At 36.4% G+C, this 26,116-nt stretch overlaps 1 protein-coding gene across 2 annotated transcripts in view; it reads left to right on the plus strand.

Moving 5' to 3' along the window:
• Nucleotides 1-26,116, plus strand: part of ARHGAP15 (Rho GTPase activating protein 15) — a 630,028-nt gene that overhangs the window by 338,057 nt on the left and 265,855 nt on the right. For both annotated transcript variants that reach the window (XM_023217490.1, XM_023217491.2), the window contains exon 9: nucleotides 23,382-23,504. In XM_023217490.1, coding sequence (XP_023073258.1) covers nucleotides 23,382-23,504 — 123 coding nt within the window. The remainder of the gene's footprint in view (nucleotides 1-23,381; nucleotides 23,505-26,116) is intronic.

Raw genomic sequence — 26,116 nt, forward strand, 5'->3', positions numbered from 1 at the left:
GCTGGAAACCATCATTCTTAGCAAACTATCACAAGAAGAGAAAACCAAACACCGCATGTTCTCACTCATAGGTGGGAACTGAACAATGAGATCACTTGGACTCGGGAAGGGGAACATCACACAATGGGGCCTATCATGGGGAGGGGGGAGGGGGGAGGGATTGCACTGGGGAGTTATACCTGATATAAATGATGAATTGATGGGTACTGACGAGTTGATGGGTGCAGCACACCAACATGGCACAAGTATACATATGTAACAAACCTGCACGTTATGCACATGTACCCTAGAACTTAAAGTATAATAAAAAATAAAATAAAATAAAAAGAAATAAGATAACCTATTTATTAATGGTAAGAGAATCAAGGTCAATAATTCTTTATTCTATTTTATTTATTTTAATAGTGACCTAGTAAGGTAGATATAATTTGATAGAAATAAAGAATAGACTGAAAATTTAATAACTTTATGGAAAATAGGTGTCTAGCCCCGGATAAACAGAACAAATTACATTAGCAATTTAAGATATACGACAACATATCCTAAAAAGAATTCTTATTAACATGGCAAACATTGCCTTAAAAAGCATAAATAAATAAATAAACCCTCTGTATATTCATGTAAATTTGGAAAACTATGCTTAGTCTTGCCAGACAAGTTATTTATATTACTAAATATAAATGACAGAAATTTCTATGACAATTTCTAGACAAGACAAACTTCTGTTGCAGTGAAAATGATGTAATCAAGCCTAGTTTTGCCTCTTTGCTTGCTGATAGTCAAAACATCTCAAGAAGTTTGTGTTGGAGGATAATGACATTTCCAGAGATTTCTATCATAGGTTGTACCCTCATAATTTTTTTTGTTCTAATTTTGTCTTTATTGTAGGTAATCATGATACTCAAATTCTATCGCTATTCGTTGGATTCCTACATCCCCTTAAAGCTTTTTATTGGAAAATTTTGCTTTATCTTACATAAAAATCATTTTCATCTTATATAAGGCAATTATGTCATTTTCACAATCAAATATTTATTATAACAAGTTTTATTTTTTAAACTCAAAAAAACACCCTTCTTTTAAAATAGTTCCTCACATGCATAAAATTGTTTCACTCTTTAAGTGTTGAGACTGAAAGCCTTTCTCACATCAGACTCGCAAAATGTTTCTACTATCCCTCCCTTTTAACTCATTGCTGTTTTCTTTCCTTCTTCCTTAGGTCTCCCCCCTTAACCTCCTCCTGTTTTTTATTTTCTCTGGTTTTCCATTAACATTTTAAAATACATTTTAATGAGCTTTAGCCAGAGGCTCTAAGATGAACAAAAGCCTGGAGAAAAGAACCAAGAGAGGGAAGGACAAGAAGGAAAAGAGGAATAATGGGCACTGCTCTCAGTTTTAAACTAATTTCTGTGGCTGGCTCTCACTTTTACAGTTGGACCTGAATGGTACAGCACTTACTAAGGTCACTAAATCATAGCAAAGTAAGGGTCTTGCTATTAAGAATTTGACCGTCCTTGAATCAGGGATTATTACTGTAATCTTTACATTTAAATATTACAGATATGGGCTATTGAAAATATAGCAAATCTAGTCACTGAAGGCCTTTACTCTGTTGATATCTGATATCTGCATTTTCAGGGTGTAACCGGCAATATTTTTAAATATCTGTCATATTTATTTTAGCATAAAGGTAATGCTTTGTATTTTTTTCCAGTTTAGGAATCCAAATGCTAATATATACATGCATATATTACATGCAAAAAAGCATAAAATATTTGAAAACATAATTACCTTTTAGATGCTAATCAAGCAAGAAAAAATGTAAGTATTTTTTTCTTTTCATCACTACTTTTTTACATCTCAGCCAATAAAAATCAACAAAAGTTTACCTTCTGTTATATTAGCATCAGTGACTTTCTAATATGCTTCACTTTCTCCATTTGTGCTTAGGTATGACACTTTTTGCAATCCCAAATTCACATCACCTCTCTAGTTCCTCTCTTCCAAAAAGACAAGAAGTCCCTTGCATAGGTTGGATACTCTATGTCTCTGTTCAGAGATTCATTTAACAGATACCCCAGCACCACCAGTCAACAAATGGATGCCTTGAACAGTGATGGTTTAGAATGGAGACTGATTTCTTTCTTTATTTCCCTGCATTCCAAAATGTTTTTTTTTTTTTTTTTTCCCCACGTTCTTTGTAGTTTGCCTTTGTCAGATTGGCAAGGAGGGTGAGCTTGGGTCCCAGCAAATATCCCCAGGATGGCAAAATTAGTCCAGAAGAGAAGTTTTATTTTGATTGGCTATTGTATTTTCAATCTGCCATGGTTCCCTACTTCTATATAGGAGGACAAATTATTTGGGCCAAACAATACAATGTGGTTTGGAAACAATTGGCTTTTATGGGCACAATCTTATTCTTTCCATATCCATTTTCTTAAAAAAATTGTGAAAATCAAGCCAATTTTTTTTCAGAACTATGCAATTTCCCAAGACTCATGGAAAAGACAGCTTGGGTTGAATTTTTTTTCAATTTCTGCTTATGGGGAAAAAGAGTTGGTTGTATAAATCAGCATATATATTTGTCCAAGCATTCATACATTGTGTTTAGAGTATTAGTGGAAAAGAGTATTTTACATGATGGGCTTTGTCTTCTGGTTTAGTTCTTCAAGTTCCCGACTCCTAGTCCAATACTCATAAATCAAGCATATTCAGGCACAAAGCAGGTAATTGAGAGGAGCTATTCTCTGGGTAATTCCATCCTCTCTTTTGTGCACACATTTGCAAATGTAAGTGGTTTTCATCTGTGCAGACACCCTTGAGGGGCTTGTCTATCCTCACATCATTTTTAGACATCCAAGAAGTTTCTTTGTAAAACTCTTTTTCTGTGATGCCAGATGGCTGATGCCACCCTACAAGACCATATTTTGAGTAAAGAGGACCAGTTTAGCAGGTAGATGAAACAACACCCATTACAATTATTGTCACATCTCCTGATTCAGTGATGGCAAAATGTACTTCTCATCACACGTTCATTCCAAACACAAAAATGAGTAAAATTGATATGGTTTTCCTTTTACGCTAAGAATTGGGCACAGCTGCTCCCTTACAAGCATTAAAAAGAAAAAATAAAGGAAAAACATCTTTAATTTCTCATGTTTTTCAGCATCTCTTTGAAAAATAGCTTAGTGATACATGGCTCAACAGCCTGAAAATACCTACTCTTGCTATACTCTTAAGCATAGTTTTCCCTCATATTATAGTATGATAGAGGGAAGATTTCTAATATATAGACTGGGGATCTAAGAAGGAGAAAATGAAAACTTGAAATAATGCTTAGTCATGCTATTCAATTACCCCATGGCCTTTTTTTTTTTTTTTTTTGGAGTCTTTTGTTTGCTTACCGATCTCTACAGTCTCTGAAATGAGTGTTCCATTCATTTACCTTGTCTGAGAAAAAGTTAAATTAATAGTTACATATGTGGCAAATATTGAGTAAAGATGAACATTTTAAGTACTTGTTAGACTTTCAATTATTTGGGTTTTTCCAGAAAATTAAAATGCATTGATCACAAATGTAACAGTACTTGGTTTGGGGTTGTATAATCTTCAGGAAATTATATGTGCTATAAATTAATGCATCAATATAACCAATAAGCATTTGTTACTGATTTAAAAAATACTAAAATAAACCTAGGCACCCAAAACTATTGTCTCCTTCCCTCCTAAGGATTGACTAGAAATTTCCTGAAGAATATCTTTAGATCACAACACAGATATAATACATAATTCAAGTTATTAACTTTTCCATTTAGGCTTATAGATCTTATAGACACAACTATTTTAAAAGAAGAACAAGACTTTCATGCAAAAATATGAATTATACAGTAGTTTCACTGAGTCTTTATTGCTAATGCACATGGAGTTCAGAGCCATAATGACGATATTGGGCACTTAAGTCATTAGTCTGTCATATTACAGCAAAATTATTTGTACTATATAATCATTGTTTCCTTTTTTATATTGCACAGATCTAAGCTTAGTTCATCTATCTTTGCCATAGCGTACTACTTTATTGTTGTAAATACCTATTTTTTAACAATGATTTGAATATGTTCATTGTAGTTTAAGTTCATGTTTATTAGACCTTTGCTTCCTTAAAGCTGGAAAACATGAAGTTTACAATCTGCCACAGGGTGCCTTGTTTGATTGTGTATTTCTTCACAGCATCAATTACTACACAGTTTATATTTTAAGTACTTGTAGACACACTAAAAGTTTCAAGGGGAATGGGAACAAGTTTTTTCTGTTTTTTTTTTTTTTTTTTTTTGCTAGCAACATTTCCATCTTACTCATCATATTTAAGACATGCTCTTATTCTTAAAATTAAAATGGAATTCCACTTGTAGTCAACTTTTTTTCCTTTAGGGACTTCTAAAAATGAACATGTATAAGTGATCTCTGATGGCTATTTTCAATAAGAACAAAATCATTTGTGGAAAAAAATAAAGCTGAAACTGAAAGCTTCAGCTGCAAATCATTTGTGAACATAAGGTGAATATGGCTGTGGTTTTCAGAACTGGTTCCAGGGTTTCATAAACCTTTTAGAAATAGATATGGATTATTACTATTCAACTAATAAAACTGCTTTCTCAGAATCTGCTTTGCTTGTATTTGATGCCATAAAGGATTGTTTGCCCTATAATTAAATCCTAGAGATTACAGCACAATATAACTCACCTAGCCCATAGGTTGCTATGGGTTTCTTTTTGAGTGAGTGTGTGTGTGTGGTAAAAGTTAAGAGGTGCACATCTGAGTTTGAGCAAGTTGTGGCTGAGACTATGTGAATTGATTTCATACTGGGAAATGGCATACAAGTAAAATCAGTAGTCTGTTCAAATCATTGTGCAGTCAAGTCAGCTAAATATATGGCCATGAAGAGTAAAATCAAACCTCAAATTGAAGAAAACCAATCTATTCTGTAGTCAAGTAGACACTATGTCTGACTGTGTGTCTCTCTAACTTCTCTGCCCAGACCAAAATCATGATTTGGAGAATGTGCTAACCAGACAGTGCCTGTCCAGCCTTTCCTATATTAAAGAATAGATCATCTGAAACTGACCCTTTATGAGAATTTATATTTTTTTTACTTTGCCATGAGTTTTCAACAATAAAATATTGTGTAATAAGAGAGAGGATCAGATAAGCACTGCCACTTTAGAACCTTTATAACTGTCTCAAACACAGACTATCAACTTCAAATACCCAGGACCCCTGAGAACCTGTAGTCGACCCATTTTCTCATGACAGATATATTTTAAAGTCTGGGTATAAATATAATTATGGGGAGATGATTAGCATGAGTGAAATTTCACAGGTAGCATGCTACAACAAAGCAGTGCTTGAAAATAGGCATACTAAAATTCAGAAACCTAATGATTGCAAATAAAAGAATGAAATGCAACTTGTATGACCTGCTCTACCAACGTGAGATACAAACACATTTTAAAACTTTTTCCTCTTACGCACCCCTGCCCACTGGCATAGTGAGTCCATCGTGGAGTCAGGCCACTGTGCCGACTGTAGCCATGCCCCACACGTGAGCTCCAGTGGGCCAGTTCTTTGTATTGACACATGCGCAAGTTCAGACATGACACCCAGAGGCTTGCTCTAGACCTGCACCATCCAATAACAACGTTACTAGCCTCATGTGAACACTGAGCATTTGAAATGTGGCTAGACTGAATTGAGATCCACTTTAGGTATGACATACACACAAGATTTCAGAGACTTAGTACAATGAAAAGGATATAAAATATCTCATTGACAAATTTTATATTGCTTCCATGGGGAAATAATTCTTTGGATAGATGGAGTGAAATATATTTTCTAAATTAAAACTCACTATTTCTTTTTAATGTGACTACTAGAAAATTTAAAGTTACATATGTGGCCCACATTATATTTCTATATGGAAAGTGCTGGTCTAGGGGTCTGTGACCTCAGTCACATGCTGGACTACTCTCTCCAAGAACCTCAATCTGTCTCATTCTCTCTCTTTTTCTCTCTCTCTCTGTAATTCTCAGATACAGAGAGAATTCTCTTTATCATCCCCATCATATTTATTGTCATTAGTCATGCAGGACTCTTATCTTTACAACGTTTTCCTTTGTCTTCCATTCACCTTGCCAATGATAAAGATGACTTAGAATGATTTCAGTATATCCATGGATGTGTAAGTATCCTTAAAAATATTTAATTTTTTAAATTTTAATATATGAATTCTATTTTTCTTTAAGAAAGAGCCCTACATGATTTGGCACTAGTATCTGTGAATAGGTCAATAAGGAGAAAAATACTACAACTCTTTCTAGATGTTCAAGGTTTTGGGGAAAAAAAAAAGGAACTGAGAGCCTGGATCTCCTCTAAGACCTGTTGTGTATATAAATTCAAACTGTCATTTAGTGATAATTACCAATCATCAGTTTCCTTCTTCATAAAACATTAGGTGGTTTATTTTCTTAGAGCATAGGGCTTTTCCATAATTGTTTAAAATATTGGAAACAAGAGATTAAGAGTTTTCATTTTACTAAAAAAGGAATTCATAATATTCTTTTGTTATATATAAATATATATATATAAAAAACATATTATGTGTGTATATATATACTGGGAAATGGCATAAAAGTAGCCTGTGTGTGTGTGTATATATACACACAGACATATATATGTGTCTCCTGGGTAAGCATCCAAACCTGTAGATGGAGGTGATTGATTACACTTCTTGTCAGTCATTCATCCTACTCCAAACAGGTTGGCGCATATATATATATATATATATATATATATATATACACACACATACATACACACACACATACACATATATATACACTACGTGTGTGTAAGACGTATAGAGAGCATGCACTTATTTTTATGTGTGTACACACACACACATCCTGAGCACTTTTTTGCTTAAAGGTTATCTGGGACCAGAGTCTCTAGTACTGAGACTAGAGTCTCTACTAAACAAAGTAATTTAAAAATTGGCAGAAATCCTGCCCTGGGAAATCCTCTCTAATGGCAGGAAAAAAAAGAGATATTATAAAAAGAAACAAAACACATATTAGTCAGATAGTGATGCTTAGCAAAGTAAAAACATAAACAAAATGAATACACAGGAAAGAAAGGGGATAGAGGACTCCTAAGTGGGGAAAACTTACAATTTTAAGTAGAAAAAGAACCTAGGAGAGGGAATGTTTGGGGACAGGCCTGAAGGAAGTGAGGAATGTTACCATGTGGATGTCTAAGAAAAAAATGTTCAGGTCAGAGGAAGAAGCATGTGCAAAGGACCTGAGGCAGGATGTGCTCAAGAAAGAGCAGGAAGGCTAACCCGTTTGGAGTAGGATAAATGACTGACAAGAAGTGTAACCAATCACCTCCATCTACAGGTTTGGATGCTTACCCAGGAGACACTCATTTCGAGGACCCATCTTTTACTCTGCTGCTCAGAGCTAATCTATCTGAAAAGTGATGGAAATGACCCTATGGCCTGCAGAAGCAAAGCAAAGGGTCTCCTGCCACTAACCTTCTCCGTTACCCCCCCACCATACTTTCTTAGATTCTCCCCAGAACTGACATTCCATCTGCAATTAATCAAATGTTAAGTGTTAACATTTTTTTAATATGTAAAAGATGTTTTAGCCGTGATTATCAAAGCACACAATTGTGTGTCCTAAGGCTGCATGGCATGGGATATACATATGTTGCAATTCTGATCATTATTATCACTATATATGGTAACATTGTTCCACATTTATCAAATCAGACCTCCTGCATTTCTGTTTGGGCAGACACAGGACATAAATTTTGAATTAAGCTGTGTAAAAGAAAAGATTTCTATATACGTATTTTAAATTATTATTATTTGCAGAAGTGGTAGTAGTAACCCACACCGTGCATTCACCAGGGAGATTTATACTGCCAGTACATTTATTGCTATCAAGTTGCAATTAATAAACATTCATGCAGTTGGAGAACTGGGTATGTAATGCATTAAAAGTGTGAGAAAATGTACTGTCTCAACAGGCGATTCCTAGGGTCTTCCTATTCAATACGAGCATGGCTCTTTAATGAGAGCTAATATTAATATAAGCTTAATTTAATTTTTATATACTTATTCCAGGTTTCTTAAATTATTCATATCCTCTTTCTGTTTAGACACATCAGTATTGTGAGGTTTAATTGTTAGCTCCCAAAGCCTAAGGACTATCTCTATTTAACTCACTTTTCAGCTAATCAAGTGAAAGCTGTAAATTTTGATGATGGAGGGGATGATTAAGAGGAGGAGGAAGGGAGGAGAGGATTGTAATCTACTTGAGTATTTATAAAGCGCTGTGATGTTATACATCATAGTATTTAATCCTTGCCACATGGCACCAAGATCGTTTTATCCTTATTATACAGATGAGGAGACTGGGGTCTGGGGAAGTTAAGTCACACACTTGCTAAGTGGTAGGCCCAGAACTCAAAATTAAATTGCTTAATGCACAAGCCTGTGTGCTTCCCACCACACATCTTGCTCTGATAATACTATTCAATTATTAAACATTTTTATTGGTCACCACTACATACTAAGCTTGATGACAGTGTAGGAACCACCATTAAACTCCGAACTAGAACATGAAGACCCACCTCATCCTACCTTCAGCCTCACCTCCAGTTTGCATTCCAACAGTAGTTTATTTCTTGTGGCCATGAAATGAGAAAGAAAATATTTTTGCCAAACCATCACATGACCCAGAGAAATTCTCAGTTGGCCATTCACTAGCAATGGAGCAATGAATTTCCATTTTCCTTTGCAAGAGCCCACCCATGCTCCATGTTTCTGTCCCCCGCTGCTTTCCTTAGCCATTGCATTCCCCAGCACCTGTTCATGTTTTCACACTAAGGTTCACAGGTGGTCTTTTCTTTTTTCTGTTGTACCAGAGTGCAAACAGCTAAACTTTCTTTCTGATGACTAAGTGAAGGAAATATTTCCTGGTGAATATTTCCTAACTGAACCGCTTGACAAAAATGGGGAGGGAGTCAGATCCTGCCAGAATATTTCTCTTTTACTCTTGGTTCTGCTTTGACAGTTTGGAGGATTAAGGGACAACAATGACAGTAGTTCTTGTTATTACCCATGTCTTACCATGTCTTTCTCACCATTCACAGTGTCCCTGTTGGAATAAATGCTGATGACTACATCTGTTGTGTTATTTAAAGTAGATCTTTAAGTCAAAATGAGGATGTGTGCGCACTGCCTCATTTTGAGTTTGCTTAATGTTTCCAGCCATATTTTAGAAATAAATCCCAAATGCTTTTTTGCTAAGTGCATTTTCCTTTCGATTTTAAACCTATGTGTATTTTAAAGGTCATTTAATCTGTGCATTTCCAATTCCTCCGGTCTTAAATCATCACTGTGTTATTTTATGTAAGAGGTACTTAATGTCTCAAGAAGCTTTTGGAGGCCTTTAAAACCCAAAGACATTTCTTTTCCAACACCAGAAGTTTCATTTTGTTAAGAGTAAACAAGCCTGAAGAAGACCAAAATCTCAGCCTGTTCAATAGTCCAAAAGTTCAAGTTTCAGAGGGGTTGGAATTTGGCGAAATGCATTTTCTCATCCGTAGCTCAATCCTCTATATTCCCTCCTAGCTTAGGCTGAAACACATGGAAAGTATATCCAGCAGGCACTCTTCTCAGCGACATCTGCATCTGTAGGGGTGTCCTGGCATTCAGCAACAAAATCCTCTTCCCCTGGGGAAAAGGAAGACTCAAAACCCCAAATAATAATCTATTACAGATTTCAGGTTACCAAAAGTTAGAGAAATGGATACAAGCAAAACACTTAGCATTGCTACATGTCAAAAGGAAGGCTACTGTAATCACCCCCGACTCTTGGGGCATATATTTTTCAGGTTATTCATAATTATGCATGTGAATTTAAATATATTTCCATATTCAAAACCGCCCAATTCTAAAAAATGTAGGATAAAACAATATTAATTGATGGCAATTACTGCATTTAGATTCAAATCTGAAATTCCTGGTTACTGGAAGAACTGGGTCAGTAGTAGGCACCTCAAGCAATAGAACTGTCTCCTCTGGAATATTCTTCTGAATTTAGGAACAGTGTTTCTCTAAAATTAAATGTGAGATTAGAGAGGCATAGAGAAGTGCTGACAGAAAACCAGAAATGGTGATTAAGAAATTTGGATTGAACCTTTACTCTATTTCTTACTACGTGGCCTTAACCAAATGACTTAAACAATTTGGGCATCTTTTTCTTCATCTGAAAAGCTAGGCGCATTCACTCTATACTCGTCTCAAGTTCCCTCCAGACTTAATATTTCATGTTTCTGAGACTCCAACATGAACTGTGCCCAAGAATGGGGTTATCTGACGGTCAACAACAGAAAAAGCTTGGCAATTTGATTGCAATTAACTCATTTAGGAAAGAAGTAAAATATTTGGGATAACACTGGAGTTTGGCAGTAAGTAAATCTCCTATCACCATTTTTTAATGAAAGGAAGAGTTAATCCGAAAGGGTGGCTGGAAGCAGAAAGTAGTTCCATTTGTCTCACACATGGTGACCACTGTCACCATGCAGAACCCCAGAGGGATTTCAAAATGGACAACACATGAAACAACCTATATCCAGACCACATCAAGTGTCAGAATGATGTGGATCTTTGTGGGGCTTTTCCTAGTTTTCTCTCCTTCTTTAGAAATGTATGTTATGAATTATGATTATTGCAATAGAGCCAAGTATTCACCGGGCTCCAGCTAGATCTTTGTTTAGTGAGCATAAGCTCCCTGCCAGCTGCAAACTGCAGCTGTCTGTCAGCATTTGTGAGGACAAACCGCCCCACTATCCTTGATCACTTAGCCGTAGACGACATACTGTGTCCTCAAATCTGCTCAGAGCACCCCTTGCATTTTCAATACACTTCCTGTGGGGGAGGGTGTCAGTGCTTTGCACGCACATTTTGGAGCAAATAGCTTGAATCTTAAGTCAAAATGATGCTTTTAATAGAGGGTTCTGTCCCAACAGAACTATTCTGTGAGAGACTCACTGACTCTGGCCTGACATTTCCTAATATTCGATGTCCCGAAAAAAGCAAGGGAGGCTACCACTCTGACAACCAACTGTTCCTCAAGACACAGTGGGCCCTACAGAGGGTGCCAAGAGCATGGGCCCCAGGCCAGGAACTTGTCTTACAGCTGGGGAATGTGGGGGTAAGAAGGCCATGCAAAGGGGTGAAGCCAGAGGAAGGGTATAGCCCAGGGTGCCCAGAGCAGCCATCCTCCTGGGCCATAGGTTGGAGCCAGAGACGACTCAATCCTTATTTCAGAAGAAATCATTGTCTAGAACGTTCAAGTAAACTTGGAACTCTGCAGTTTCAGAGGGGCTTTGAAGGATGATACATTTTTCTCGACTTGCATTTGCCAGCCCCCTAAGCAATTTATTTTCCTTTAAATTGCAAGGCATGCTCAGAATGGGAGAGAAACTGGCAGCAGTACACCAGATTTAATTAAAGCATTGGTGGAGTTAACCAAGAGTCTCCCCTGTTTTTATCAAAAGTGACTCATGTGAGCTAGAAAAAAATCATTTTTAGAGGGGTGCCAATTTCAGGAATACCCTGAGAATTACCCTCAGAATTTAGGAATACTCTGCTTTTTCCAGGCACTTGTATACAGCAAACTTGGGGCTTCTTAAAGGATAAAAGCTATTGCTGAAGGTTCTTTGGGCTCTGGGGTCCTTCTGAAACACTCCCAGCCTGAGGTATGATCCCCTAGTACTTGTGGAAAGGACTTCTTTGAAACGGGTTTAATAATAATATTTTCAAGTAAAACAAAATAAATCTGGAATTATTCCTACTCATGGGGGTATTGTGAGAATGCTCTTTGTTATGTAAGAGTACTGTTACGGAAGAAATGTGTCCCCTTGGGAAGAAAGGCACAATGCACATTCAAATTAATAACAAAACTGTACAATATGTAGCATATGCCCAAAGTTGGCTTAAGTCGCACAATGAAGGAAACATTCTAAGGTTTGGGAAAAGACTCAACCCTATGTATTTGTGTGTGTGGAGCTGTATGTGTTTATGGGTAGGAGAGCACTGACCCAACATAAACACTTTCTTTCCCACAACTTAAACATACACACAATACTTCAAATAGTTTCTTTCAGGAGTAGAAACCATGAGAGTCACGGGGTCATTAAACAATAGCAAAGCTCTGTTAGTCCATGATCTTTCCTTATTCAAGAGGATTATAAAATAAAAACAAAGATTCTGCAAGGAATCAATATTTTGCAAACAAATAGCAACTTACAGTACAAGAGTATTTGGATTGCTAAGTACTTTCACTTCTTTCTGTGTTGCTGTTTGCTGCTTCATTGTGAAACCTTTTTGCTGGATGTGTTACATGCGATGAGCTTGGGTGTTATAATAAACAGAGAGGAAGGCTGCAATAATGTATTTCAGTTAGGAAGAAGCACTTGAAAGAAATTGGTTTTGCTATACACATGATGTGAACCAATCAATAGTGGTTTAGTCTGACAAGCCCTGTCAATATCCATTGTCACAGTTCAGAAAGTCGTTAATGGATAGTTCTTCAAAACCCAATGATTTTAACACATGTTCAAAGTCTTGAAATACACTCTACCTGGCAGAAATGAATCACAGGTAACTCTTGGGAAAGTATACAAGCATTTTTTTTAATGAGAGTCAAATCATTTACACACACACGCTCACACACACACACACACTCTCATACACACACACACACACATACAGCAGCTAAGGGTCTAATCTAATAATAACAGATGCATAGTGAATGCTCAGTAAATGTTGAAAAAGTGGGAGACAGTGGGGTGGAGGCTGAGAAGGATCCTTTTAATACACCTGTTGTATAAACTTACTGATTATTACAGAGTTGATGATGATGCAGGATGCCTATCATATTTTAATTATAATCCTATTTTAATCATTAATATTAATCTATTAAGATTATAATAATCGCTTCTATTAACCACATCTGTATTATACCTTAGACATGGAGCTGGATGTTTTTCCTATATCAGAGCATTTAACATGAACAAAAATCCTTGCCATAGACATTATTATCCCCATCTAACAGATGATATAGAGGCACAAAAAACTAACGTAGCTTGAATAAGATACAATATTAAGTGACAGAGTTGGAATTCAAAATCCAAAGCCTATATTATTCAAAAGAGAAAGAATGGGTAGGAGAGAAAGGAACACAAAAGAAAGAAAGAAGGAAAGAAGGAAAAAGGAAAAAGGGAAGGAAAGGGCAAGGCAAGGCACTAGCAATTGGAAGGAAGCGTATCAATGGTTCTTATCTGCTTTTCCTCAAGTCCTGATCCTGAATTCTTACATTCAGTTCCTGTGAAGCAACCAGGAACAAAACAAGCCTCTGAGCTCTGGGGATAGGCATAGAGAAGAATGGGATTTCCCAGTTCGTGTGAGAGAAGAACTAAGGAGTTTGCAGAAGTGAATATGTTCACTTACACTGTTGTGGGCTAAGTGTGCTTCTGAAAAAGATTGTGTGAGGGTAGGGGTAAAATGGAAAGACATAGTTAGGTTGCTAGCTATTTTTGCCTGAAAGGAACCCCCAGTTCCCACCTACATCTCTCCTGTGTTCATGGTTGTCTTGCTGCATAGAGCAATCTGGAGCATGGTGAGTGATTTGCCTTCTGCCCAGTATGCATCCTTGTGGCAGAACTCAATTCATGTCCATGGTGGTTACAGTCCTGTCCTACGCAAATATATTCTTCAACTGTTCTCATTGGCAATCCAGAGAGTATTTAGCCACCAGCTCCACTGTTGTCCCATGATTCACTCATCTCACCTAAGATGACTCTTTTTCCCTCTCAGCCCTACGATGATACATACCACATGGATAGTTTCAGTAATCAGTTCATGTAAAGAAGATGATTTAAGACCTTAGGTTGCAAGTACTTGAGTATGGTAAGGCGAGGGGGTGGGGGACATTACCATCTCTCTATGTCCTTACACACACTGACAGTATTGCCACACAGATGGACAGGCAGGGCCTTAGGGCAGGAATCAGATACAACCTAAGTTCTAGCTCTGCCACTGATTTGCTACATGGCCTAACTTCTCTGAACCTCAGATTTCTAATTGGTAAAATGGATAATAATGGAACCTACCATATTGATAAGGATTAAATGAGATCTAATGTGCTTAGTAAATTCCTTATTATATAGTAAATAACTTCAAAATAGTAGTCATTAATAAATACGACATTAGAATAATCCAATTGTCTAGCAAAAGTGGAAATTAAGACTATTTTAGAAGAATTATATATATGTTTCTTATAATCTAAGAAACATTTTCCCACTTCTTAACTATTGATAATTTGGTTTTCAGACATTTCTCAAACTACTTGCACTTGTCATATATGTTTTTCTGTCCTGGCTGAAAATTTTGTTTGGAAAATTAAATATACATTATAGCATATTATTTACTAAGGATACATTATAACACACACAAGGCCAGGAATTTAGAGATTTAAAAAAGAAGCCTCAAGGTTACTATATGTTACTCCCCTCTATACCTGCTGAGAATGTATCTTTACAGGCATTTTCACAAATGTGCAAACATACATATGATATACAGTGGTAGCTCTTACTATATATGTATACATGGAGAGAATATTTAAATGTCACCCAGCTGAAATACTGCTAATGATGGTTCAGAATCTGAGTCCGTATATCAGTACTAAAATATCCAATACTCTTATATATGCATGTATTTTATTCTCCAACTTGACTCACATTTTTGCAGAAATCTAAGTGTTAATTTCCTAGAAGGCAGAGGCTATTACCTCTCTGGTGAAATTACCAAGCCTACAACTCTTCTGATTTTGGGTTTTTTTTCCCTTTTATGGACTGATGTTCACATTTATATTTAAGGCTCTTCTCATTTGATTTGGCTGTGGCCTGTTTTCCATCACTAGAAGAGAACCCATTCCTGTATTTAATATACAATCTTTCCTCATGGAAAACATATTTCTGCTTCACAGTGCCCTTTGTGTGGATTGATGCCCTATGTTATTTTCTTCTTCTTCTTTTTTTTTTTTTGTAGTAATTCAGCTTTCAAAATCAGCTACTGCCTTAGCTCAATAACCACTTACTTTATTAGCAAATTTATCAAAGTTTTGAAGAGCTCTCAAGTGACAAAGTTTTACTGACACTATATCAAGTCATAAGAAGCCAAGTAAAACATATAGTCACTAGAAGAATGTCTAAATGATCTGAATCTTTACATTTTACACTGTATCTCATTCTGTTTCAGGAAAAAAAAATGTCATTGTGTTTCTCTACATACAAGATAGGTTTTGCTGTTTAGGTATATTTTCTCTTTCTTTATTGTTTTTCTGAAAGTGTAGTATTTTCATAACCTGTGACACACACACAAAAGTCCTTAAACTCTGGCTTATAAGAAGAAACCAGATAAATCTATAGTGGAAGGGAAATTAAACATTGTGATGGTGTACTTAATATTTGCAGTATGGGATTGAAGTTATCATCAATCATCATTACTACCATTAAAAGTACTCACTATGAAACCCAAAGCTATGCTAAGTGCTATAACGAAAAGAGTTTAAACAAAACACCCTGCCTTCCACTATAGAAATACATTATCAATGTAGATACACCTAAGATGTGTTATGAGCAAAATAAAAATATTAAGTCTATACATGAAAAGATAATAATTTACATCATAGACAAATGCATTAGAAGTAGAAGACATGGATACATATATTCCTGAGAAAAATAGCCATGAAATTTTCCTATGACTGAATGACAGTGGATTGCCAGCTGTTGACTCATATCAAAAATATAAAAATGTGGTTAGATTTAACTATTTAAAGTTGATGATGCAGTCTAAAATTAAACATTTTCATTGTATGAATTTTCACTTCTCCTTAAATGGGTAGATAGCATGAATATTAATCATTGAATAGTTGATGTATACACACCCTTCTGTTATGGATCTAATTGTCTATTTTGTATTTCCACAATGTCTACGTGGGAAGTAAGTGGTTAAAACCAAGCACTGCAGTTAAAATGCCCAGCATTCCCTCTTTCAGTTATTTCCAGATTTAATCATGATTTGTGTTTTGAGCAAGTCACTTAAAGTTTCAATAACTTAGTTTCTCAGGCTGCAAGTTGGGGTTTGAAATTATGACTTCTATTTACACTGAGCAAGTGAAAAAAAGAGATATTAAATGACCAACAGTACATTAAGCCCAAACTTACCCTTTCTGCCCACTCTGACACAGGGAGTTATGTGCAAAGTTCTGGGAGCTCTAAAACCACAGGCTGGAGAAGGCAAAGCAGTATTTATTACAACCCCATGAATTAGCACAAGTGTGAATGCCCTGGAAGTGAATCAACAGGAGGCTGGAAAGAAATGTAATAAACTTGATTTCTTTTTTCAATCAATTTGGGATGAGGTGCTCTTATTTATGTAATTTGGAAAGTAGTTAAGCAGGGTAATTCCAATACAAGAAGTGTTGGAAAATGTGAGTGGAGATAATTCAGTACTTTGTTATGTAATCCCTGTGATGGTGTGAGAAGAGTTTTGGAACCTCTAGGGATTAAGAGCCTGACATAACCTTATTTTGTCATTTTTTTCTTTGATTTCCTGCTCTGAATACTGCAGTGTGGTAAGACGATGGCACTAAAGCTACTGTTGCCAGCTTTGCCCTTGAGGTCCTTTTGGAATTGAATTGAAATGTTTAGAGCTCTTAGCTGCTAACAAAACTATCTACCTACACTGATGTTGATCCCAATGTCAAACCTCACCAATACAGTGAGAACAAGTAGCCTAGAAAGCTGTTTGTGACAGCTTTTCTGAAGGATAATGATTACGCTTTCCTTTAGCAATATTTCTGAAATGTTGGCTGTCCCAGCATTTCCAAATTTCAAAAAATAATAATAATAACAACATGTAATTGTAACATGGGAATACTACGAGAACAGCCGTTTGGCAGGAAAAGAAGGTATTTCAAAATAAAGTCCCCAGAAAGAGATGTTCTGGCAGACGCACAATTTTGGATCATATTATCCAAATCGTTGAATTCTGGAAGATTCGGGGGTTTTCTTTTGTGGTTCCCATGCCCTAAATGGGAGTAGATGTTCATCGTCCATCCAAAGGGCGTTGTTTCCCCTTCCTGTTACTAGAGTGAGAAAATAAATATACTAAGGGCACCCACTACTATAAGCATTTGTAGCTCTAGAGGTGCTTTTTAATATCACAATAGCTGTGTCAGGTATAAAACTTGTGTTGGGTTAATGCCTATTCTCATATGTAATACTGTTAACTGAATATGATCTTAGAAAGCCCACTATCCTAACATCTTAGAAAGTCCAGAATTCTAACTCCCCTCTGGTCCGAGCAGTTTTAGTACCAATTAAGTCTCTCAACTGCTTAAGGATGGTATTTAAAGCTAATGCCTTTGACTGTGTGTTGAGATTTAAATTGCCTATTGTTACTGAAAATTCTCAGTCTTTGAAAAACATTCTATTTGTTCAGACTTGAAAGAAAAGATCACCAATGGAAAAAGCAGAGGAAAACATATAAGAAATAGAAGTAAATTCTAGAATACCTATAAAGCTAGTACATTTTGGATTAAGGTTAATGTTTATGGAGGTAAAAATACCTACGATTAAGAGTGATTGCTCTAGTCTCTTGTGCAAATCAGATTAAATGTTTTAGAGTTTAAACCCATATCTTTTTTGGCTCTTTTTATTTTCGAATAAAAACTTAAAGTGGGAATGGAAAAAAACTACTCGTTGACTTAACATAAATCTTTAAACTGCAGGAAGCTTCACCCTCAAAAAGTAGTTGAATCTCTGAGGGAAAAGAAAAGGCTGAATTCTATTTTTCATAAATGATGGATTATTGTACCACACTGTGTATTTTCCAGTAAAGTGTCCTTTTATTTGCACTGTGTGATTACAAGTTTCTAAAAGTATGTGTGGGGTCACTTGGGTGCTGTGGGAAAATGGAAGGAACACTGTTCTGTTAAAATCAGTAGTGAAATCAGAAGCAAACTATGTCCTGATTATCATAGGCATGTGTTTAAATTTTGCTTTCCTTAATTGGTTATGTTGTATTTACTTAAAATGAACAATTTGGCAAGTTTTTCTCCCTTGACAACAGAAAAGCGTAAACTGTTTTATAAGTTTGGCTGTTAAAATCAGATTTGTAAACCACAATATTCAAAGACTTTTACTGCTGTTTACAGGGTCCCAGTGATGGACCTTGCTTTATATCCATGTACTTCTTAACATTTTTATTTTGTATTTATAGTGCTTTCAAGTTATTTGGTTAATAAAAAGTATGCTATATATTATAGTCATCTATTGACTTCAACTTCTGCATAACTCTTCTTAGAACAAAATGAGTGGAATGAATGATGGCACAGGCCTTGTCATTTGACTTGTCATCTGAGGACAATTATTTATGGCATCAGGAAATGGAAGTTGATGCTCTAGTCTGTCTCCAGGAAAGTAATCATTAGAGGCAACTTTGGAGAGTTTGGCTACGTTGAAAACTGTCTAATCATATTCAAAACTCTGCTAGTTTCTCAGTATGTATGAGAAGGAAACAAGATAAAGCAGTTAAAAACATATTTTCATTTTCTTTGAAAAACCAATGCACCTTACACACACTTTCTCACATGTGGAGCCAGATGGTGGTATTGAAGAAAATATAATATACATATATATATCTCTCTCTCTAATTAAGAATACTATCACCAGAATACCTAGGGGAGTTTCAAAAAGATATAACTCACACCATAATTATTTTCATAATCTAGCATTTACACATCGTGTGTGTATATTTTAATTTGCAAAGTACTTTCTAATGGCATCATTTTTACTAGTTCCAAATGAAAAAAAAAAAAAAAAAAAAAAAAAAACTTGCTTGGCCCTGCATTTCTTGGCATTCTGTCATGGGAAATGGCAAGGTTTTTGAGGTGAGACCAGAAATAGAAAATACTACTTTCGTAACCTGTGAAAACTTAGATTGATTACTCTGTGTCATTCCGAAGATGGACTTGAAACCTAAATTACCCAGAGGCAGAGTTATTCTGACGGATGTTAAGTGTTTCTTCAGCCTCCAACACTAGAACCCAGACCTGTGGGACTTTGACTACAGCTGTCAGTTGAAGCAGATCATACATGACTGGTGGTCACTGCAATGACTAGACCTAGAAGGAAAGTTGATAGGATAGCACATAAACACATTTTGTTAAGATGCTCATAATGACTCTTCCAACTATACGATTTTGAATTCGTTAATGGCTGATATTCATGGTCTTGTAAAAGCAATTTTTGTTTACTTGGGTTTTCAGGACACTTGTTATTTCTCCAAAATGACCTGAGGTCGATCCCTCCTCTTAGATCCTCTAGTCTCGTACATGTACATTTCCATTTGACTCCTTACTGTGCTGCATTATAATTACACAGGCCAGTCAGGTGGCCATGGTGGCTCACACCTGTAATTCTAGCACTTTGGGAGGATGAGGCAGGAGGATCACTTGAGACCAGGAGTTCAAGACCATCCTGGCCAAAATGGTGAAACCCCACATCTATTAAAAATACAAAACTTAGACAAGGCGCGGTAGCTCACACCTGTAATCCCAGCACTTTGGGAGGCTGGGAGTGGGGTGGATCACTTGAGGGCAGGAGTTCGAGACCAGCCTGGCCAACATAGTGAAACCCCATTTCTACTAAAAATACAAAAATTAGCTGGGCATGGTGGTGCTCACCTGTAGTCCCAGCTACTCGGGAGGCTGAGGCATGAGAATTGCTTAAACCTGGGAGGCGAAGGTTGCAGTGAGCTGAGATCATACCACTGCACTTCAGTCTGGGCAACAGGGCGAGATTCCGTCTCAAAAAAAAAAAAAAAAAAAAAAAAAAAACTAAAAAGTAGCCAGGTAAAAAATTACCAGGCATAGTGGCTCATGCCTGTAATCCCAGCTACTCGGGAGACTGAAGCATGAGAATCACTTCAGTCTGGGAAGTGGAGGTTACAGTGAGCTGAGATTGTGCCATTGCAATCCAGCCTAGGCGACAGAGGGAAACGATTGTCTCAAAAGTAAATAAATAATAAAAATAAAAATAAGGCCGGGCGCGGTGGCTCAAGCCTGTAATCCCAGCACTTTGGGAGGCCAAGACGAGCGGATCACGAGGTCAGGAGATCGAGACCATCCTGGCTAACACGATGAAACCCCGTCTCTACTAAAAAGTACAAAAAACTAGCCGGGCGAGGTGGCGGGCTCCTGTAGTCCCAGCTCCTCGGGAGGCTGAGGCAGGAGAATGGCGTAAACACGGGAGGCGGAGTTTGCAGTGAGCTGAGATCCGGCCACTGCACTCCAGCCTAGGCGACAGAGCGAGACTCTGTCTCAAAATAAATAAATAAATAAATAAATAAATAAATAAATAAATAAATAAATAAAATTAAGTAAAAAATAAATAATTACACAGGCCATATACATTTTATCCACAACAGTTAAACCCAGCACTGCCATGTAGACAGAAGTTGGTCAATTTGTGTTTATTTTTTATCTTCCAGCACTGTCCAATATGAAACGTGTGTAATGTAAAATCTTCTAGTAGCAACATTTTAAGAAGTAAAAAGAAACTATTTAAATAATAGCAAGATATTTTATTTAGCTGAAAACATGTAAAAATTATTTCAACCAACGGCTCAAGCTGCATGTCACGTGTTCAACAGCCCCAACTGACTAGTGGCTAATACTTTGGACAGCACAAATCTAAAGTAGTGCTTTTCAAACTATTGAGTTACACAGAGACAATCATACTTGTATAACACACCGGTGGAAACTGCTTATAGCCAAAGAATATACAGTACAACTGCCCCAAGGACTCGGGCTGTTTTGGTCCTCCCTAAATTATCCTGAGAGCTGAGGGCATCTGTTAACTCTCACACCTATAGAACCCATTTTTTAAAATTAACTTTAATTTTTTTTAAAAAAAATTTAAGTTCCAGGATACATGTGCAGAGTGTACAGGTTTGTTACATAAGTATACATGTGCCATGGTGGTTTGCTGCAACTATCAACCCGTCATGTAGGTTTTAAGTCCCATATGCATTAGGTATTTGTCCTAATGCTCTCCCTCCCCTTCCCCCCAACCCCAGAAAGGCCCTGGTGTGTGGTGTTCCTCCTCCTGTGTCCATTCTTAAGAGCCCAATAGCTGGGAAGCTGTCCACCTTTCTCACATGATAGTCGTTGTACTTTTATTACCAATTCATTTAAAAAATAGATAGCTCATGACAAATACATAGATGGTAGATATGTATGAGATTGTGTGTATATATATACACACACACACGCTATAGATACATAGTTTTTTTTCAGAGTTCTTTTATATTTTCTCAATGTATGGATAGACCTCCCACCGATAAATGAGAACTTCAGATGACCCTATAACTTTTCCAATGAGTTTAAGGCAATGATCATCAACAGGAAGTAATTCTGTACCCCAACTTCCACCCTCATGGACCTATGGCAATGTCTGGAGACTTTTTTTTATTGTCATAATTAAGGAGGACGTGCTGCTGGCATATTGTGGGTAGACACCATGGATGCTGTTCCGTATCCTACACAAAGGACAGGCCTCTACAACAAAGAATTGTCTACCCTAACATGTCAATAGTACACAATTTGGGAAGCAATACTTTAAAGTAATATAAAGTATTACAGATTTTCAAGTGGCAAGATTTGTCTCAGTTTAGTAATTTACAGCACCTAGTCTCATGTGATGATCCAGACTTTGACTGAAAAATAAAATTCCACCCTTCTCCCAGCTAGGAGATGAGCAGGGTATTTTTCTTTTTCTGTCACTCTCAGTCTTGAACTTCACCTTAATTCCCCATTTTGCTAACTCAAGTTTGAGCCTGCTTTGTAGTCAAAGGCAGGGAAAGGAGGATGCAAAAATTGCCTTACTTTGCCAGTTATAGGGAGGTTTCTCTCTCCCTGGACCAGATAGATTTTCAAAAGCATGTCTATATTTATTAAAAAGAATACTTAATGAAGTATCCCAAACCCTCACATTATGTCAACAATTGAATGAAGGCAGTGTACCGTTCAGTTAAGATATGTATCTTATCTACAGGCACAACAAATTACTATCTGTAACTAATAATAAGACATCTTGGGCCAGGCGCAGTGGCTCACACCTGTAATCCTGGCATTTTGGGAGGCTGAAGTGAGCAGCTCACTTGAGCCCAGGAGTTCAAGACCAGCCTGAGCAACAAAGTGAGATCCCATTTCTACCAGGAAAAAAAAAAACAAAAAAATTAGTCAGGTGTAGCCAGTAGTCCCAGCTACTTGGGAGGCTGGGGTGAGAGGATCATATAAACCTGAGAGGTTGAGGCTGCAGTGAGCTGTGATCACTCCACTACTCTTTAGCCTGGGTGACAAAGCAAGAATCTGTCTAAAAATAAGGAGAAGAGGAGGAAGAAGATATCTTTAATATATTTAGACTGTGCTTAACGAAAACCCAGACCTTCTGTATGATATTCATCCCTGAATTCACAGCCTTTAGCATGGAGCCTGATTAGTAGACATTCAGCAAATATTTGTTAAGGAATGGATTTTATACACCTGACTTTGAAGATAAATCTGAGAATAGGAAGCAGAGGAGAGGGGACTAATGAAGACATGGAAAAAGTTTGAGGCAAATTATGTTTCTGAATTTCACCTAGAACTGATAATAATTATACATCAATAAGGAGAGTAAGAAATATTCGCTTCAGAAAAGTAAATCACTTCAGGTTAATATAGAAAAGAAGATTGACAAAGTTATTCAAGCAAGCAGGACCTTCAGAAATGCCTGCATAAGCTAGGGATAGTATATAATCCTACTTAATTGAAATAGGCAATGCTAAAGAGTTGTCTCCTGTAGCTGAGATGAATTTTTCCCTTACTCTGACCATAATTTTGTGTATAAACACATGGAATTATCCATGTAAAGGTTGTGTTAAATATAAGGAAATGAAAGTGAAAATAAATTGTGAATATATGGAACTAATCCCATTCTCATTGTACATTCATGCTGCAACAGGACTAATACTTTCATGTGGGCAAATTTTACTCACATGGCTTGTTCTAGACAGAAGAGCCCGAGTTATTAATTCAGGTAGTTGTTTCATAACTACTGTTTTCTATTCAGATTTGCATAAAGTTATAATCATAAAGGAGAAATTTACTGAAAGCCTCTGATTTTTTTTAAATCTTCAGTGTTCAGACTGCATCATAGTGCTTCCGATACAAGCGACAAAAATCGAGTTAAAAGCAGATTAAAGAAGTTTATTACCCGAAGACCTTCCCTGAAAACTCTGCAAGAAAAAGGACTTATTAAAGGTACAGGTCATTTTATACTTGTACTGTAACTGTGATAAATGAATGTACCTCTGTGTTCATAGCTAATCAGCTCTAAAGGAATATTAGAATATTTTATTCTTCTTAGGTTGCTTATTAAATTTTCTACTCTATAGCAAAGAAGAAAAATAATTGTCCAGAAAACATATCCTGAGAAAAATAAAGGAGGTATCATGGGGCCATTGAACAATATACCTGGTTTTGCCCTCAGAGGATCTATGTTCTGCGCTAGGAACAGAGAAAGGATAACCTAGTGTCCTGTTAGAATGATTCCATGTACTCCTGTTCCTGGGTGGTTCCAGTTCACACCTGGGACTTAGTAAGTATGAACCAGTACACTTACCAACCTAGCCCTTTTCACTATCAGAAATGTCCTGATTTGGTTAAAAGGTTATCCGATCACCCTAGTCATGGTCTGAAGTTAGTGCTAGGAAGAATGTCTAAGACAAACTAGGGTCATGAAGATGTATGGATATTGAGAGCTGGCAGTCCAAAAACTCAATCCAAACTGAAATAACTAGGTAGTTTTACAAATATATGTAAAGGGTAGAATAGATGATTGTAAGAATAGATGATTGCCACCAGAGTAGAAAATCATGGTCTCTGGCATTAAACTAATTGTATTGCCAGTCACTCATTTTGACATTGATCAAGTTATGATCTTCTCTGTGCCTCAGCTTTCTCATTTGTTAAATGGGGATATTTATATACATCATTGAGAGGAATAAATGACATAGCCTATGTAAAGCATTCAACAGAGTTTCTGAAACAAAAGCAAATATTTTATGAATGCCCTCTGCTTATTAATATGATTATTATTCATTATTGTTATCACTGTTAGTGTGTCAGATGAAAGGATGGATGGATAGATAGAACCAGTGATTAGTATATTTCTATAACTGGAAATTAGCTTATAGAATATAAAGGCTAAATACATTTTTTTAAAACAAGAAAACATATGCATGAAGTTCATTATTCTCTGTATTTTTCAAATTTTCTAGCTTATGTGTACTTTTTGAAAATGAAATATAAGAAAGAATTTGAAATTGGGTGAAAAGAAACTCCTAACGCTGAGAAGAAACCTGAAAGGCTGGCTAATCTTTATAGAAATCGAGAGGCGATTTAATAAGCAATCATTTCTCATGAAGAGGGCAAAGCAGATCCTAATTTTTTCAGCATTACTTCAAAAGATAAGCACTTAAATAATTTATAACTGTTCAATCTATCAGTTTCAGTCTGTTTTGAAACAGGGAACATATCTGAAAAATTAGCTGGCACTTTGAACCAATTGTAGAAGGTGAAATTTCATGAAGCAAAAGCATACACATTACTAATAGAATATGAGATTCTTAGGATTTAGGAGTAAAACTAGGACCATGGTTTAAATCAGACTTGCCTCAGACTTTTACTCTCTGATGTATAATACTTTTCTGAGTTGTAGACAGTAATTAACCCTCTACAGATTCAACTTCACTAAGTAGTATTACTAGTACCTTCAGTTCTGCCTTAGAATTTATCCTATAGAAGATCATTTTCTTAGAAAAGATTCAGTTGCAGGTTAACTGTCATCTTGAAAAATATAAAACCAGCTAAGCAGCCAAAAATCCTAATTTTACATAATGTCTGAATTTTTCATGACTGGGGCAACATAAAAGGGGTTTTAATTCAGTGGCAGGGTCTGGTTCCACACGAAATGCTGAAGAATTAGTTACTACAGTGCTCTAGAATTGGTCTCAGAAAGCGTTAGGGAAGCTGGATGCCTAATGTCGTTTTCATACTGAAGCAATGGAACCGCTAAACACACTCTGATTCATGCATTTATTATCTTAGCGCTCCATTAAATTTTCACCATAACTGACCAATGAGTCAGTATTCTTTAGTAGGGCTATGGAAAATCTATGTAAAATTCTGATTTGATAAGCTTCCATTGTTGTCTTTAGTGGAATTTTTTTCCAAGTACAGATCAAGTTATACAAATACAGTCACTTCTTGGGTTTGTTTCAGTTTTAGCTATGAACTTTTCTAAGGCTTTTACTAAGTTTTTTTTTTCCCCCCCAACTCAGTAAAAGGCATTAAACCAATTTTTAAAAATATCTGGCTGGTCACACTTAGTACTTTAATCCATTTTTTTCTTACACTTAAGGCAAAGACTTAGAAAAACAATAAAATCAGTATTTTTAATCAGTTAAGAAAAATTACATAAAATTAATGATTAATGGTTAAATGGTTAGTTTTTCCAAGCAAAATGACTTAACTCTTTCAAAAGGAAGAATTATTTAGAAAGAGGAATAATGGCTTTAGAATTGCTCTGCAGTTCATTTGGCCACAGAATCTATATCATACTTATAAACTGTCTAATCTTCCAGATCTGCACAAAAGGCCTCCATTACTAAGGTTTAGGAAAGCTGTGCTTGGCAGTTTGGGCTTTACAATTGTGCCTCCTGAAATCTGGGAGGGATTCTGCAGGGCCATGTCAATTTTCAAAGTGTTAACTCTTTCATGTCATTTCACCAGTAGGTTGAGGAGGCTGGGCTTTGAATTCAACCAGCCTTTATTGAGCACCACGATGGGGGCAGGAAGGGCTAATATTTTAT

This window comes from Piliocolobus tephrosceles, chromosome 11, assembly GCF_002776525.5.
Source record: "Piliocolobus tephrosceles isolate RC106 chromosome 11, ASM277652v3, whole genome shotgun sequence".
In the NCBI taxonomy this organism is placed as follows: domain Eukaryota; kingdom Metazoa; phylum Chordata; class Mammalia; order Primates; family Cercopithecidae; genus Piliocolobus; species Piliocolobus tephrosceles.